Source organism: Pleuronectes platessa, chromosome 14 (assembly GCF_947347685.1).
Source record: "Pleuronectes platessa chromosome 14, fPlePla1.1, whole genome shotgun sequence".
Lineage (NCBI taxonomy): Eukaryota > Metazoa > Chordata > Actinopteri > Pleuronectiformes > Pleuronectidae > Pleuronectes > Pleuronectes platessa.
This window is the reverse complement of record NC_070639.1, coordinates 24,819,410-24,834,775: the sequence shown is the minus strand read 5'-3', so window position 1 is coordinate 24,834,775 and position 15,366 is coordinate 24,819,410. Positions and strand designations below refer to the sequence as shown.

Genomic DNA, 15,366 nt, shown 5'->3' with positions numbered 1-15,366 from the left:
GAGGACCAGTTGTTCCACCTGAGGTCCAGATGTTCAAGTTGAGGACCAGATGTTCCTCCTGAGGACCAGATGTTCCAGTTGAGGTCCAGATGTTCCTCCTGAGGACCAGATGTTCCTCCTAAGGTCCAGATGTTCCAGTTGAGGACCAGATGTTCCTCCATTTGAATTAAAATGCAACATAATTTGTTTTTATCAATGGAGAAAGTGGATTTTACTAAATGTGCAGCAGTGAAGTTAAATGGCTGCTGCTCTGATTCATCAAGGTGCCCCCCCCCCTCCTGTGAGGTCCATGTGATTAGAGCTTTAGGGCTGTGACAGCTGATCCAGTGTCAGTCCTCTGAGGTTACGACTGTGGACACAGTCACTGCAGTAAAAGTCCATGAAGCATCATGTAGTTAAAGTATCAGCATTAACATGGATAACATGCTACTTACATAATAACATGCTGGTAACATAACAAAATGCAAATAATTTCACAATAACATGTTAATAACAGTGATAATACCAACATGATAACATGCCACTGACACAAGGAGAACATGAAGGACGACTGCATTTGTTTTTATTGTTTTTATTGTGTTGGTCTGGTCACATCCTTTTAAGAGATTATATACACATTAGTACAAGAAGAGTTTTCCAAAGAATAACATTCAAAACAAAACGACCGACAACTCTGGTGGAAAAATATGTGTGTTTCCTGTGAGCTCTCTCTCCACTTCCTGTTTTCCTTACGCTGCACTTTTTATTGTCGAAGCTAAACGAGAGCAGCACGTTTACACTCTTATTTTAAGACCATTTTCCAGTTAAGAAAGAACAGATGCAGTGAATTAATAACTAAAGAAGACAAATACAAAAACACAAGAGTCTCTGGACTGAAAAACCAAGAAGAGTCGTACAAAAAGTTAATCCTTTACTTTGAAATTTAATCTGGACTGAAAGAGAAACTGTTTATTTACCCACATGTGCTAAAATAACGTGTTTGTGCTATAAATGTTACCTTGATTAAAATAATTTACTATTTTATACTCAGCTGATTTTAACTAGTTATGAAAGATAATGCCGCCCCCATCAGAAAGTGGAAAACACTTGACTCTTCACCTTTTATTTCACAATCACTGATTATTCACCAAACAGCTTCCATCCCCCCCCCCCACTCACTCACTCGAGCTACCTGATGACAGAAGAAACAGGTGAGAATAGAAACCCTCTGCCCTCCACTGACTGGACGAGCAGCGAGGAGCCGGCGTCTAGGCCTCGCAGATCAGCGTCTCCACCACGAACGTGTTCTCGAAGTGACGGATCTTGTGGCAGTTCAGAGCTTCACGCTTCTGCATGCCTGTTGGGACGGAGAGACATGGTTAACCTCAAAGTTAAGACCTGTCATGGTGGAGACGGTGTCCCTCAGGCAGCCATGCTCGGGCTGAAGACATTTAGCTTCATCATGAAAGCAGCTCCGCTCACTGGCTCGTTAAGAAGGACGATCAGAGGCTCTTACCCAGAATCCTGTCTCTGCGCTGCAGCTTGAACGTGTCTTTGCCGCGGCAGAGGTTGTAGATGAAGTAGCCGAGCTGCTCCACATGCTCCAGGCGCTCCGTCACTATCATCTCCTCATGGACCAGGTAGGACTGGGGCAGGTAGGTTCCAGCCTGGAGGACAGAGGAGGTGAGAAGAGGAGGAGAAAGGAGGACAGAGGAGGAGAAAGGAGGACAGAGGAGGAGAAAAGAGGACAGAGGAGGACAAAGGAGGAGAGAAGAGAACAGAGGAGGTGAGAAGAGGACAGAGTAGGTGAGAGGAGCAGTGAGGAGGTGAGAGGAGGTGAGAGGAGGACAGAGGAGGTGAGAGGAGGACAGAGGAGGAGAGAGGAGCAGAGAGGAGGTGAGAAAAGAACAGAGGAGGTGAGAAAAGAACAGAGGAGGTGAGAAGAGGACAGAGGAGGACAGCGGAGGTGAGAGGAGGACAGAGTAGGTGAGAGGAGCAGTGAGGAGGTGAGAAGAGGACAGAGGAGGTGAGAAGAGGACAGAGGAGGTGAGAAGAGGACAGAGGAGGAGAGAGGAGCAGTGAGGAGGTGAGAAGAGGACAGAGGAGGTGAGAAGAGAACAGAGGAGGTGAGAAGAGGACAGAGGAGGAGAGAGGACAGAGGAGGAGAGAGGAGCAGTGAGGAGGTGAGAAGAGGACAGAGGAGGAGAGAGGAGCAGTGAGGAGGTGAGAAGAGGACAGAGGAGGTGAGAAGAGGACAGAGGAGGTGAGAAGAGGACAGAGGAGGAGAGAGGAGCAGTGAGGAGGTGAGAAGAGGACAGAGGAGGTGAGAAGAGGACAGAGGAGGAGAGAGGAGATGAGGAGGACCGAGGACCACAGAGGACAGATTCAAACATGTCATGAACAATCTGTAATAATAGTCCCTGAGTCCTGGAGGAGCGTTGGTTTCACCTTGACGTTGACCAGCAGCTCCAGGAAGTCTCTGGGAGGCATCACGATGGAGGTGTTGAGCGGGATGACGTAGCACTTGTTCAGACTCAGATCCAGGTAGGCAGTCAACCTCTGAGACAGAAGACGACCAGGACTTTAATTCATTGACAACAGGACACCAGGTCGATCAACACAAACGTCTCTGACCCCTCACACAGGAGACCTCGTCTCACCCTCTGGAAGTCGTGGACGATGTCGGCCGGGTCTCCGTCATCGAACTCGGGCACGGGGACGCTGATGAGCTCAACCTGCTCCTTCTCCATCACCCGGATCCTCTCCTCCAGCTGTCGCAGGTGGAACTGGTTCGGCAGCTCCACGCCCACCTGCAGACCAGCGACACCAGTTAATCAACCAGTCAGTGGTTCATCGTTTACTGGTCCAAGCAGCAGATTTAAGCATTTTCATTAAAAATGTACTTTCAACGTTTCACTTCCCGCAGCCTGGTTGTGTCTCTTTGTCAACCAGTGGAGTTCCAGTCTACATGCATGAGGTCACTGGGACCTTTGACCACTGAAATCTAATCCTTCATCTTTGAGTCCAAGTGACGACACGTCAACATTTAGAGAAACTCCCGAGAGGCAGAGTTCAGATATCAGCCGTCTCTCAGGTCAGAGGCTGGATCTGAACAGCTTGGACTAACTTAGTCTAATATTTATAACTTATCTTAAGACTTTATTGAGATACGTCTTCACAAGAATGGGACAGGCTGTAATATAATGCCTTCTTCCACTGGGACGCTGTAAAGATGAATGAAGCTGGAGTTCAGTGAGGAAGAGCAGATGTGTTGTATCGTACCTCCTCTTCCTCTCGGATCATGAAGTCTCCCTCGCGGTAGTGAACTCCGCACACAAACACTGGACTCTCCTGCCGGGACGAGGGGGAAAGCAAAGTCAGTTTTCAACAGGAAGTGCAGCAGCAACATTAGTTACTTTTGTTCCACACAGACGAGTTCTCTTATTTTTCTTTTCTCCGGTTGGATGACGGCAGCAGCTCGTCATCCTCACGCCACCCGAACACCACCGGAGGAGGAAACTCCTCAAACTGGAACAGACCAGCGGACGTGTTCAGACCCGTGGCCTCACCCCCCCGGTCGCCGGGTGGAGTCGGACCTGAACAGGAACCAGTTACCTGTCGGAACCTGTCGCCTCGGATCTCCTGCGCTTCTTTTCAATCCTCGTGGCTCCATTACGTTTGAGTTTTATTAGAAAACAAGGATAAAACTGAGTAAATCCTCCTCCTTCAGTTTGTTTTAAGAGGTGTTGGTGCAGTTTTTATATTTATTATCATTATTGATATTATGAGAGTCTGATTTATGGCTGATACAAGTCATTCACAGACACGTCGGTGTCAGTGTTTGCTGATATAGAATCTGTTATTTTACTAAATGAACAAAGCACAATGTGCATTGATCTCTATTTATTTAATTGTTTGTGTTTCTTTTCATTTATTGTTGTTTATAATAAAGATGATGGTTGAACTGTCAATATCAAAACCTCAATCACATGTCTTTGTCACATCTGCTGATATATGTGTGTCTGTGTCTTTCTCCATGTGAACCCGGCTCACCTCCAGGATGTAGTAGCGGTACAGGTACGCTCCACCCACCACCACTCCAGACAACATGAGGGCCAGACCCAGACACATGCACCAGCACCAGGCCCGGGACTGGTGACGCACCGGCACAGCTGCCTCCGCATCCTGCAGGACACAAGAGGAAGAGGAAGATGATGTGACGAAGACTGAATGTTTATAACTTATGACAAATCGCTTTCTTTACTTTCACAAGTTCAGTTTCCAGGTTTTGTTCTTAAAGTTTGTTTTTCTGCATTTAAAACCCGGTTAAAGATTCAGTTTCACTTTTATCTCAACATGTTAAACAGAACAGATTAACCGTCACACAAGAGGAAATTAGCCAGAGAGCAGTGGATGGTTTGGGTGGTGGAGAATCAAACAGGTTTATCAGCCCCTGGACTCTGACCCACATGATGAAACCCGACACATTTGAAGGGTGAGTCCCAACATGTCGTGATGACGGGAAACTTCCAGGACTCGTTCATGAAGCTCTGCTGCTCGGTCCACGTTCCCCTGAACGAGCACAGCGTTTTTTAACCAGTGTCTCAAAACAGAAACTGTGGTTTCACTTTCACATCAAAGTTTATTTTCAACACAAACTTCCCCTGATGTCATTTCATCTGCTCCACTGAGGAATTCCCAGTCGATAGAGGAACTGCTCAGAAGAATGAGCAGTTATCAATCTGTCCGTTTGGTGAATCACTTTCACCTGCTCTGTGCAAGTTAGAGTGGGGGGGGGCAAGAGCTGAGACCAATCCAACTGGACCTATCACATCAAAGTGAGCTGCTGTGATAGGTCCAGTTGGATTGGTCTCTTGTCTTTGACTTCGGTAGGACTTTGAATTGGGCCCTGAGCGGGTTAATGACTTTGTTTTCCATCGGCCGTTGTTCTATCATTTTGTTCTCAACAAGTTATAGAATGAATCAGTGAAGATTTTCAACTTGAATAATTCGTTCATCAAGATCTGATTTGTGACTTAAGTCGTCCCTTCATTGTTTTGGTCCGGTGTAACAATCACTGTCACCAGTGGAACTGAGCTGCAACTAACTGATCACACAACTAACGATTAGATGATAAACTACTTTTCATTTCCAACAATCACTGAATCCTTCACTCAAATGTCACAAATGAAATGTTCCCAGAAGTCGTTCAAACAGCTGAGTGAATAAACGTGACATCAGAGGTGAAGACTGGAGCTACTTCCTCTTCTTCTATTGTTTAATGCTGTCTCTACGTCCTGTGATTGGTCCAACAAATTATTAACAATCACCAGCTCGCTCAGTAAAGCAGGTTCTTCTTCTTCTATGTTATTATAAAGGCGGCCCCAGCTTTCCATTTCCTGCTCAGATATAAAAACAAGGAAGGACAAAGCACAAGGGGAACAGGAAGAGCTGCGTCTCTTCTGACCTTCAACCACACAGGAGATGTGTGAACCGCTCCTGGACGTGATGGATGTTGGGACAGAACAAACTGAGCATTTCCTCACCAAAGAGGAAGTGGAGGGGAAACAGAATCAACATGGAACAGCTCAGAATCGATCTCCAGCAGGTTGTGATGTGTGAAACATCTGAACAGCTCCAAATGCCCCAATGATACAACTTCCACTTCTGTCATGTCTGGATTGTTATTTGGATCAGCTCCAAATGTCCCAACTCTATCATCACTGACCTTTGACCCCCTAAATCTACTCCTTACATTCAACAGAATGTGTGTAACAAACGACGTTGTGTTGAAAACCTCCGACCACTTGGAATAAAAACACAAAGTTCAAGAAAGTGAAAATAAATCCTGGATCCTGTTTCATCCTTGAGCCTTAAGATGGGAATACACTGAATTCAGTAGTTATTGTGTTACTGCTAACAAACACACAAACAGACAAACAGGGGGAGGAGCTAACTCTGCTCTGTCGACAGAGGGCGCTGAGAGAATCGGTCCAGTTCAGAGCATAACAAACTTTTTCTCTACTGACATTTAGTTTAACACAAAAATAAAAACACACCCAACGATGTAAACACAGATCAACTGTGTCAGAAACTCTCTGATCCTTCGTTTCTATTTCACAACTCTGCTGCAGCAACAAGATCTGACAGGCCCGTGGGCCAGCAACACACACACACACACAGTTTACCGACGTCACACACACACAAGGGGAACAAGACGTTCCCTCAGAGATTTTATGATAACTTAATTATTTTTGGTTGACAGGTTCAAGACTCTTAAATATAAAGAAAAGTGTCAAATTAAAGCCAAAAGAAGTTAACGGTTTTGTCAGAGTTCTCACTTCCACCAGGGAGGTTGTGTATTCATCAGCCTTGTGGCAGTGAACAACAACACAAAGACTTGTGTTCACGTGTTTGTGTCATATGTTGCAGGTATGAACTCTCCCCAGTGATAATCTAGAGGAATGTGAATTCAAAAGTAGTCGTTGAACTATGCCTTCAGCAACATGTTGTGTCTTGTTGCGTCTGTTTCAGTATTGTGTGTTTTCAGATGTTGCTAGATGTTGTATTTTCTCCATGTGTGTTAACAGTATTCTCTGTTTCACTGATCCTGGACCAGGTCGTGCAGTAAAGCTCTTTAAGCGGATCAGTCTCCACCTGAGACCAGCGTCTCTGTGGAGACGGATCCATCTCAGTGTCCAGGAGGACAGGTCTGGTTTCAGTCTCCTGGCTTCACGTGAAACTCCATCCTCGTGACCCGACACAACAAACACACAATCTGACAATCAAACTCTGCAGCCTCCAGTTGAAACGGTTGTGTATAAAGAGTTCAGGCACAGACGGTCTGTGATCTTCTGGTTCTGTCTGTAGTGACGGGTTAGAAACATGATGGTGAGAATAAGTCACAGCAGCTTCATCCTGAGTTTCTCATTTATCTTCATTATTTTCATGCTCAATTAAATTGTAGTTTTTCTGTTAAGTGTTTTCATTCATTAACATTTATAACGTGATGTGTTATTAAAGCTTCTACTAGACTGGAACTGCAGTCACATAATAACCCGTCTACGTGGAGCGCTGCAGGTTCGTGGCACGGAGGCAAAGCGTTTCTCAGGAAACCGGATTCAAACGTTGTCACGCCCGCGGCTGACCACAACCACAGCTTCAATGTTTATCACAGACATTAGGAGGGTACAGGACCTCCTGACTGTGACGGACAGGAGCTGTGCTGTGGGGGAAAGGTGACGGGCCTCGGGGCTGATGGGGGGGGGGGGGGGGGGGGGGGGGGGGGTCGTCCTCCGCTCCCTGTTTATCTGCCCGCTCCGTTAATCCTCCATCTTGTGGAGTTTTGCAGTCTGGTGCCCAGTGGGAGTCGGGTGAATCCATCTGACTGATTAGACCCTAATCCTCTTCAAGCGGTCTGCAGGCCTGAGGGGCAGCGGGAGGACACACAGGAGGACACACAGGAGGGACACACAGGAGGGACACACACACACACAGGAGGGACACACACACAGGAGGACACACAGGACGGACACACACACAGGAGGGACACACACACAGGAGGGACACACACACAGGAGGACACACACACAGGAGGGACACACACACAGGAGGGAAACACACACAGGAGGACACACAGGACGGACACACAGGAGGGACACACAGGAGGGACACACAGGAGAGACACACAGGAGGGACACACAGGAGGGACACACAGGAGGACACACACACAGGAGGACACACACACAGGAGGGACACACACACAGGAGGGACACACACACAGGAGGGACACACACACAGGAGGGACACACAGGAGGGACACTAATCCGTCCGTTTGCTGTGTCACTGAACTGAAGACAGGAGCTGCTTCACATTCACCTGGTGAACAAACTCAGGCGACTCCGTGAGATTCACATAAACAACATGGAGGTCATTATATCGATCACAGTGAAGCGTCATGAAGTGAAACATCACAGAACAGACACGCCCCCCCCCCCCCCCCCCTCGGTTCAGCAGCGAGGGCAAAGGGCTTCAGTGAATTATATGTACCAGGAAGAAAAAGTATATTTACCCCCCCCCCCCCCATACAGCACGATAACAAAGATCCCCCATTTACACACGACTGGTTCACCGACTCCAGTTAAATCAAGATCATCAACATGACTGATTGGTGTTTACAGTCAGCTCTGTCAAAATACAGATTTACGTCACATACACGCACTTTCGATTTCAGTCGACACAAGCAGAGGTCAACATCACCAGTGTTGTGTTATTTACCACACAACAACACAAAGAGCAGAAATCCTGTTCTTCCAGGTTTCTAATGTGGAGTCTGGTTTCTGCTTCATCAGAAACGATCTTACTTCAACTAAAGCTTCTACTGAGGCTGTTGATGAAACCTACTTTGACCAAACAGCCTCATGAGACGATTTAAAGTTTATACCTCATTAAAGGATAAATCCATAAACGAGTCAGCACAAAGACGGAAGCAGGAAATAAACTGTTAATCTGATTCAAACTGAGATTATCTGACCGATAAGAAGCTGAATACCTGAGGATCTAATCCTGAGGAGACGAGTGAAGCGTCCTTCTGAGGTTTCACCATAAATAAAACTGTTTCCTGAGACCTGCTTATTAAACACTTAACACAAAGAAACCTAACAGAGGTTTGATGTTTTACAGTTTAAAACAAAAACACATTCAACCAAATATATTGAACTTGAACGTTAAATATGAACAAATTGTACATGTTGTCTTTAATTAAGTTAAACGCTGATGGGAAGTGTGACAGACTCGTGTCACATGTGGCATATGTACAATAACACATAATGTAGATATTAATTAAATACTAAAATATGATTTTACTTTATAACCTCAACTGTGTCCAGATTGTATTCATGTTAAAGTCAAATGTCTTAAAGGTGAGGATTTGTTGATTTTCTTTGTCATGTGACAGAAACCTGAACGAGACAGATGAAAACATTTAGTTTTCTCTCTTCAGATAATAATAGAGTAAATAACAATCGTCAGTGGAACTGGTTTGAAGCCGTTGGAGAGATGAACATGTGTGTGGACTTGTTATGAGACTCGTTGAGGAAGAAGCTAAACGAAGCGTGAAGACGAGCTCGACCTAGATAATCCTCCTGGTCTGTTTATCGTGTGTGAACAACCTGAAGCTGAACATCATGTGAATCTTCACAGGAAACTCGACTCGTCACAAAACAAGTATTTGCTCGAGTACTAACCCTTTTTATCCTCAGGACATTTTAAATATTTGATTTCATCTATTTGCTTTAGTGTTTCTGTTGTGTGGCTTTTGCATGTAGGTTCTCCCAGAATGCATCTGTGTGAGATGGTTTGGGACGGAGTCGCAGTTTTAACATGAATTATTGACTGAGACGATTCTGATCTGTTATTGTTGCTGATGATTATTAAAAGCAGCTGGACGTGGTCTCCTGGTCGATCCACATGATCCAATCAGCACTGAGGAGGAGAGAGGAGCAGCTGATCTGACCTTCTCACTCATTAGCAGCTGATCAGGAGTCAGGTGTTCCAGCTCGGACCTGCTAATTGAAGCACTTTCTGTGGTCGCAGCTGCTGGAACACTTTACCACCGTGTCACATGAGCTCCAACATTAACAGTCTTATTAATAAACTGCAAACCACGACAATGAAAACGTTTGAGTCAACTTCTCTCCCCAGAAAGAAAACATCCAACTGCGGATATCCAGAAAAGAGAAGGGGGGGGGGGGGTTAACCAAACCAGGTCCCAGCCGCCACCGCACCGGAAGTCGAATTCAACGTGTGAGCAGAAAATATCCGTCACAGCTCAGAGATCCCACAAAGATCCCACATGTGAGAAACCGCTCTCACTGCTTATCTCTCATGTGAAGTTGATTCTCATGTTCAACAACAAAGTGACTCTGCAGCTCTGAAACGTGAACTTCCTGTTTCTGATAACCACAGCTTGAGGCCGGTCCGGGGGGGGGGGGGAGACTCAGCTGCAGCTTCCAGACTCTGCACGATTCAAATCCATAACTTCATATTCAGTATGAACAACGTGGGTTTCTAACTCTGTTACACAACACGAGGACTCGTCTCAGTGCAGATCCACCAGGTGGGATGAGCACAGAGGTCTCACGTCACTCTGCACGTGCTCAGCGAAACAGAGCTCTCTCCTGAGCTGTCGTCATATTAAAGAGAATCAGCTGGGTCCGGACTTTATCAGGAGTTTGTCTCCGGAGCGTTCCGGTGAAGAGTGGAGCAGCTGACCGAAGCAGGAAGTGACAAACTCCTTCTGCTGCAGAGATCACGTTTAACTTTATATCAGCTCCACTTTCTCATCCTGACATTTGTTTGTTTATGTTTTCTGTCACGGGTTAACATTATCCGGAATTACACTCAGGAGAATCTCTAGAGAAAGTCCGGATCCTCTCAGACATTAACATTCGGAGCGTCTTGCCGCCCCGGGGGAGATTCTCCGGAGTTCAGTGCAGGTTTGAAAGCAGCTTTAAAAACACACGTTAGTTTTTCCAGAGCTAAACAACCAGAGAGACGTTTACACCAATGTCCGTGTTTTCCTCACGAATCTTTACCGGAACTGTTGAAAGACTTAAAGACGACACGTGAACATGTTTATATGTAAACGTGTTATAACCGCCGGACCGGAAAAGACACGCGAACACAAAGAAGGAACCGGGAAGAGAACTTCTCCTGTGTTTTCACTGCGTGGTAACTTCCGTTGGCCATTTTCTACTCACCGCGTCCTCCGTAGGAAGAAGAGTTTCCACGTCCTTCTTCACGTCTTTCTGCGTCAGAGCCGCGTTAAAAGAAACTTTCACCATCGTGAGAGCGACCGAGAACACGTGATACCACTGGACAAACACCGGAACACCGAGAAAACACCGTGGAAACACCGAGGAAGCAGCGGGAAGTACGGAGGGAACGGGAGAGTCGCTCCGGAGTAAAGTCCTGCTCGTCTCTGAGCCCCAGCGCTAATCAACGCATGACGGCTTCCGGGAAGGCTTCACAACAAAAGCACAACTGTCCGCCCTGGCAACGTTCCCTGTGAGAGCAGGAGAGGAAACACATGAATCATGAAGAACCATCATTTAGTGATAACCGATCTCATTCATATTTATTTATTCATCACAGTAAGAGTAAAATCAAGACAAGGATAAAAGTAAACGCTTAAAAATAAAGACTAATAATCTCAACTGTAGTTTAGCAGTGAGACATTTTACAATTTCATTCCATTTTCTTTTATGACTTGTACCTTGTTGAATTCATTCAGAAATATAAACACATATATATGTACATACACAAACATAGAGTAAATGTATACAGACACATATATATATGCATTTATATACACACACTTGTCTATATACACATATATCATGAAATATGAGGGTAATTCAACTTTGTCAAAACATTTCACTTTCCCCAACCCCACCAGTCTCGCTTTGACTTTGAACCACGCCCCTAATGATGATGCAACACAGGTAAAGTTGAGTTGATTGACAGGTGAGCTGTAAAGATTTAAAACTAAGCAATCCGCTGGTTTCATCAGAGCCTTCCAAATGAGCCCTACTCTTACTTTGAAGGTGACCTCGATGTTTCCGGCCCAGGAACCTATTGTTTGTGTTTCCAGCTGAACGTCAACAGAAGTCAGCTGACACCTGGAAAGGGTTGCCAGGTCCGGAGCGTCATCCCCCGTTCACACCGAGACAAAATTCCGTACACAAGTGAAGCAGCTGGAGATTTATAAATTAATCTATAAAGTTCAATATTAAAAGAATAACAACAAAATAGACAAAGTGTGTAGGTAGTAAAATGCCTATTCACATTAATAAAACCCTTCATAACCTGCATTTTAAGAAATTGAAAAGACGTCGCTGATTCTGTGTTCTACATTGTGTTTGCTCAGAAGCTACTGATCCAGGTGAGAACCTGCAGTTAAATCTCAGACTGATGAAAAATAATAACAAGTGAAAAAAGTTTAAAAGATTCTGAAAGGCACAATAATCAACTTTACAAATATGTTCCACTTTGCTGTGAGACTAAGAAACTGCTGCGATTATTAACTGTGCCACTGTCAAATAATGTTTAAGTAAAGATAAGAGTCACTGAGACGCCTTCGGACAGAAACACACAGTTCAACCAGAACAGTTTCACCTTGCTGAACTGGTTTCTCTGATATCACAAAGGTAGCATGACGCCACCAACAGGCCACCAGATGAAATGCACCATTACCTTGATTCAAACTACAGGTTTGGCAGGTTTTTACACTTTTCTTCGGATTAGCTCTGAAGTAAGTAAAGCTAAATGCTAGGGTTAGGGTTAGCTGCAGGTTAACTCTATACATTATCTCTCTGCTCTTTATCTCACACTGTTAACCATCCAATGCTAACTGCTGGTTAGCTGCAGGTTAACTCTATACATTATCTCTCTGCTCTTTATCTCACACTGTTAACCATCCAATGCTAACTGCTGGTTAGCTGCAGGTTAACTCTAAACTAACTTTACGTGTTTCTTTAACATCCGTGTTTAATAGATGTTAATGTTGTTCTCTCATCATGATTCAGTTTATCAAGAAGAAAACTACTCTGCTGAAACACCCGCCTCTGATTGGCTAATATCTTTTCAACGTGAGTTGGGTTTAGTAATACAATGTCACGATTGGTTACAGTGAGAGCGAGACACTCCGGATAAGCCAATCAGAGGCCGAGCAGGGGGCGGGTCGTGCTGCGAAGAGGATGAAGCGTCACTTCCTGTCCTGCGCAGCAGCGACGGGACTCCAACATGGCGTCGGCGGCGGAGAAGTCAACGAAAGAGCGGCTGCTGGCTGTGGTGGAGGATTTAGAGGTTCTCTCCCGGTAAGTGCGACCCGGAAGCGTCTGTTCCCACCGCAGAGTTCACGCTGCTTCCCGCTGCGCTGGTTCGTGTTTGATTCAAAGTGTGTGTGGTTGCAGGGAGCTGATCGAGATGCTGGCTCTGTCCCGGAGCCAGAAGCTGCTTCAGACCGGAGAAGACGTCCAGGTAACAGCAGGAGGACACAGAGGAGGCACCGGGGGACACTCAGCCAGGGTCACTAATCACGGGTCTTTGTCCACAGGTCCTGCAGCTGCTGGTGCAGAGGGACCGGGAGTTCCAGGAGCTGATGGAGGTGGCTCAGCAGCAGGGGACGGTGCACCAGGAGATGCAGCTGCTGGAGAAGGAGGTGGAGAAGAGAGACAGCGACATCCAGCAGCTCCAGAAGCAGCTGAAGGAGGCCGAGCACATCCTGGTGAGTGGCCCCGCGCTGTGTCCAGGTGTCCTCCGTCTGTCTGTCCCCGGTCCACTGTTGGTCAGATGTTGTTAAGAAGATGTTTGTCATTTGAAGCTGCTTTCAGACTTTCACTGCAGTCCAGATATTCTCCTGACATGTTCCTGACATGTTCCTGACATGTTCCTGACATGTTCCTCACATGTTCTGCCGGTTCTCTATGTGAGAACTAATGTCTGAGTCAGTGTCTCTGGACATGTTCTGGATCTTCTCCTGCAGCCTCCTGGTAAAATGTGTGTAACATGTAAAATGTGTGTAACATGGAACCAGCAGGACAATGTGTGGAAGCTTCCCAGTGAAACCTGAAGAACACAAACATCTCAGGATGAAGAAGAGGAGCTGGACACGTAGAAGACGAAGACGTCAACTTGGAAACACGAGGAGGTTCCAGATCTTCTGGTGATGAGGGCCGACTCCGGTGTGGACGAGCTGTAAACAACAACACTGATCTTTCCACAGCAGAGTTTATACGTCATGTCCCGCCTCCTGCTGCTCTACAGGCTCCGCCCCTCGCATGATGTTCACACATGCCCCTGTTTGAACGCGTCGGACCCAACAACCTGCTGCTGCTTCACAAACACTAACTACAGAATTCTGTCATTAGTGTTGAAGTCGTCTTTAGAGACAAGTTATAATGATGTTATTTGTGTGTTAACTACTTCCTGTTGACACGTGAAACCTCAGATCATTTGAATCGTTTCCTCCTCTGTCTCTTCTCAAGGCCACTGCTGTTTACCAGGCGAAGGAGAAACTCAAATCTATTGACAAAGCCAGGAAGGGTGAGCTACCACGTCAGTCGGACCCACACTCAGGTCGTCCACTCTGGTCTCGTGTCTGAACGCTTTGTCCTCTGTCTTGAGTTGTTTCCCTTATCTCCACAGGAAGTATCTCATCAGAAGAAATCATCAAGTATGCTCACAGAATCAGCGCCAGTAACGCCGTGTGTGCTCCTCTCAACTGGGTTCCAGGTAAGACCCACGCAGTAGCCTCTGGTCACCAGCAGGAGTCTTACTTCACCTGGCTGTTAACTCTTATGATTGTCGCAGGTGATCCACGCAGACCGTACCCGACTGACCTGGAAATGCGCAGCGGGATGCTGGGTCACATGGCCAACATGCCGACCAATGGCGTGAACGGACATCTGCCTGGTGATGCTCTGGCTGCTGGAAGGTTACCAGGTAACTGAAGCTCCATCTCCACTGTCAAAAAATCCACGGTTCTTGTCTGAAAATGGCTTCGGTGCCTTTCGCTTAATAACCATCAGTCCTCCTCTGTCCCCCCAGACGTCCTGACGCCTCACTACCCCTGGCAGTCCTCAGACGTCTCCGTGGGAATGCTGCCTCCTCACCACGGCAATGACTTCGGCCTAGAGCCCCCTGGTCATAACAAGGAGAACGAGGACGATGTGGAGGCCATGTCGACAGATTCCTCCAGCAGCAGCAGTGATTCTGACTGAGTGTGTGTGTGTGTGTGTGTGCGTACGCGTGTGTGTGTGTGTAACTGGTCAAACCTCTTCACCTCTGGTCATTAAATTAAAGTTGAGACTCCAACATGTTAAATCCCATGAGACCAAAAGACTCTTTGTGACGAAGCAGCTGTAGCTTTATATTTGCTGCACAGTTCAGAGTCGGATCCTTCTGAACCTGGACGGAGTGAGGAAGTCCACCTGCTCCTGTAAAGAGCTTCAGAGACGCTTCCTACAAACCAGAGCAACTTAATGTCCTCTGTTATTTTTCTGTTTCTATTGTTTAGACAGTTTGGTTTAAAGTGAATGGAAACCAAGTGAGTCCTCCTTATCGTCTTCATGAACAGAATCAGTCTGATGTTCCTCTGAAAAGGAGATGAAGTCAGGTCCGAGGTCTGTTCACTGCAGCCTGTGTGTTCTTAGTATGATACAGATACATGGTGTTATTTTACCTTTGTGTAAAGAATCCTGTAGATACTCCTCCCTGTAAATAAATCCTACTTTTTAAAATGTGTTTTTGTCAGTGGTTGAAATCTGGTGCTGTTTGAGTTTCCTGCTCCCCTGAGGATGACTCCGTGAACTTCCAGCTGCCGAG

The 15,366-nt window shown here is 46.2% G+C and overlaps 2 protein-coding genes across 2 annotated transcripts; one reads left to right on the top strand and one right to left on the bottom strand.

Moving 5' to 3' along the window:
• Positions 1-555: 555 nt before the first annotated feature.
• On the bottom strand, positions 556-10,991 carry itm2bb (integral membrane protein 2Bb). The gene is made up of 7 exons (XM_053439812.1): positions 10,740-10,991; positions 4,033-4,164; positions 3,262-3,330; positions 2,640-2,789; positions 2,428-2,538; positions 1,496-1,646; positions 556-1,336 (listed from the first exon to the last, which is right to left on the bottom strand). The coding sequence occupies exons 1-7, from the start codon at positions 10,821-10,823 to the stop codon at positions 1,248-1,250; spliced, it is 786 nt and encodes a 261-aa protein (XP_053295787.1). The 5' UTR covers positions 10,824-10,991; the 3' UTR covers positions 556-1,247.
• Positions 10,992-11,381: 390 nt separating this feature from the next.
• Positions 11,382-15,283, top strand: med4 (mediator complex subunit 4). The gene is made up of 7 exons (XM_053439813.1): positions 11,382-12,857; positions 12,954-13,020; positions 13,097-13,267; positions 14,028-14,085; positions 14,188-14,274; positions 14,353-14,484; positions 14,590-15,283. Exons 1-7 carry the CDS (start codon positions 12,784-12,786, stop codon positions 14,760-14,762), a joined length of 762 nt encoding a protein of 253 aa, XP_053295788.1. The 5' UTR covers positions 11,382-12,783; the 3' UTR covers positions 14,763-15,283.
• Positions 15,284-15,366: the final 83 nt, after the last annotated feature.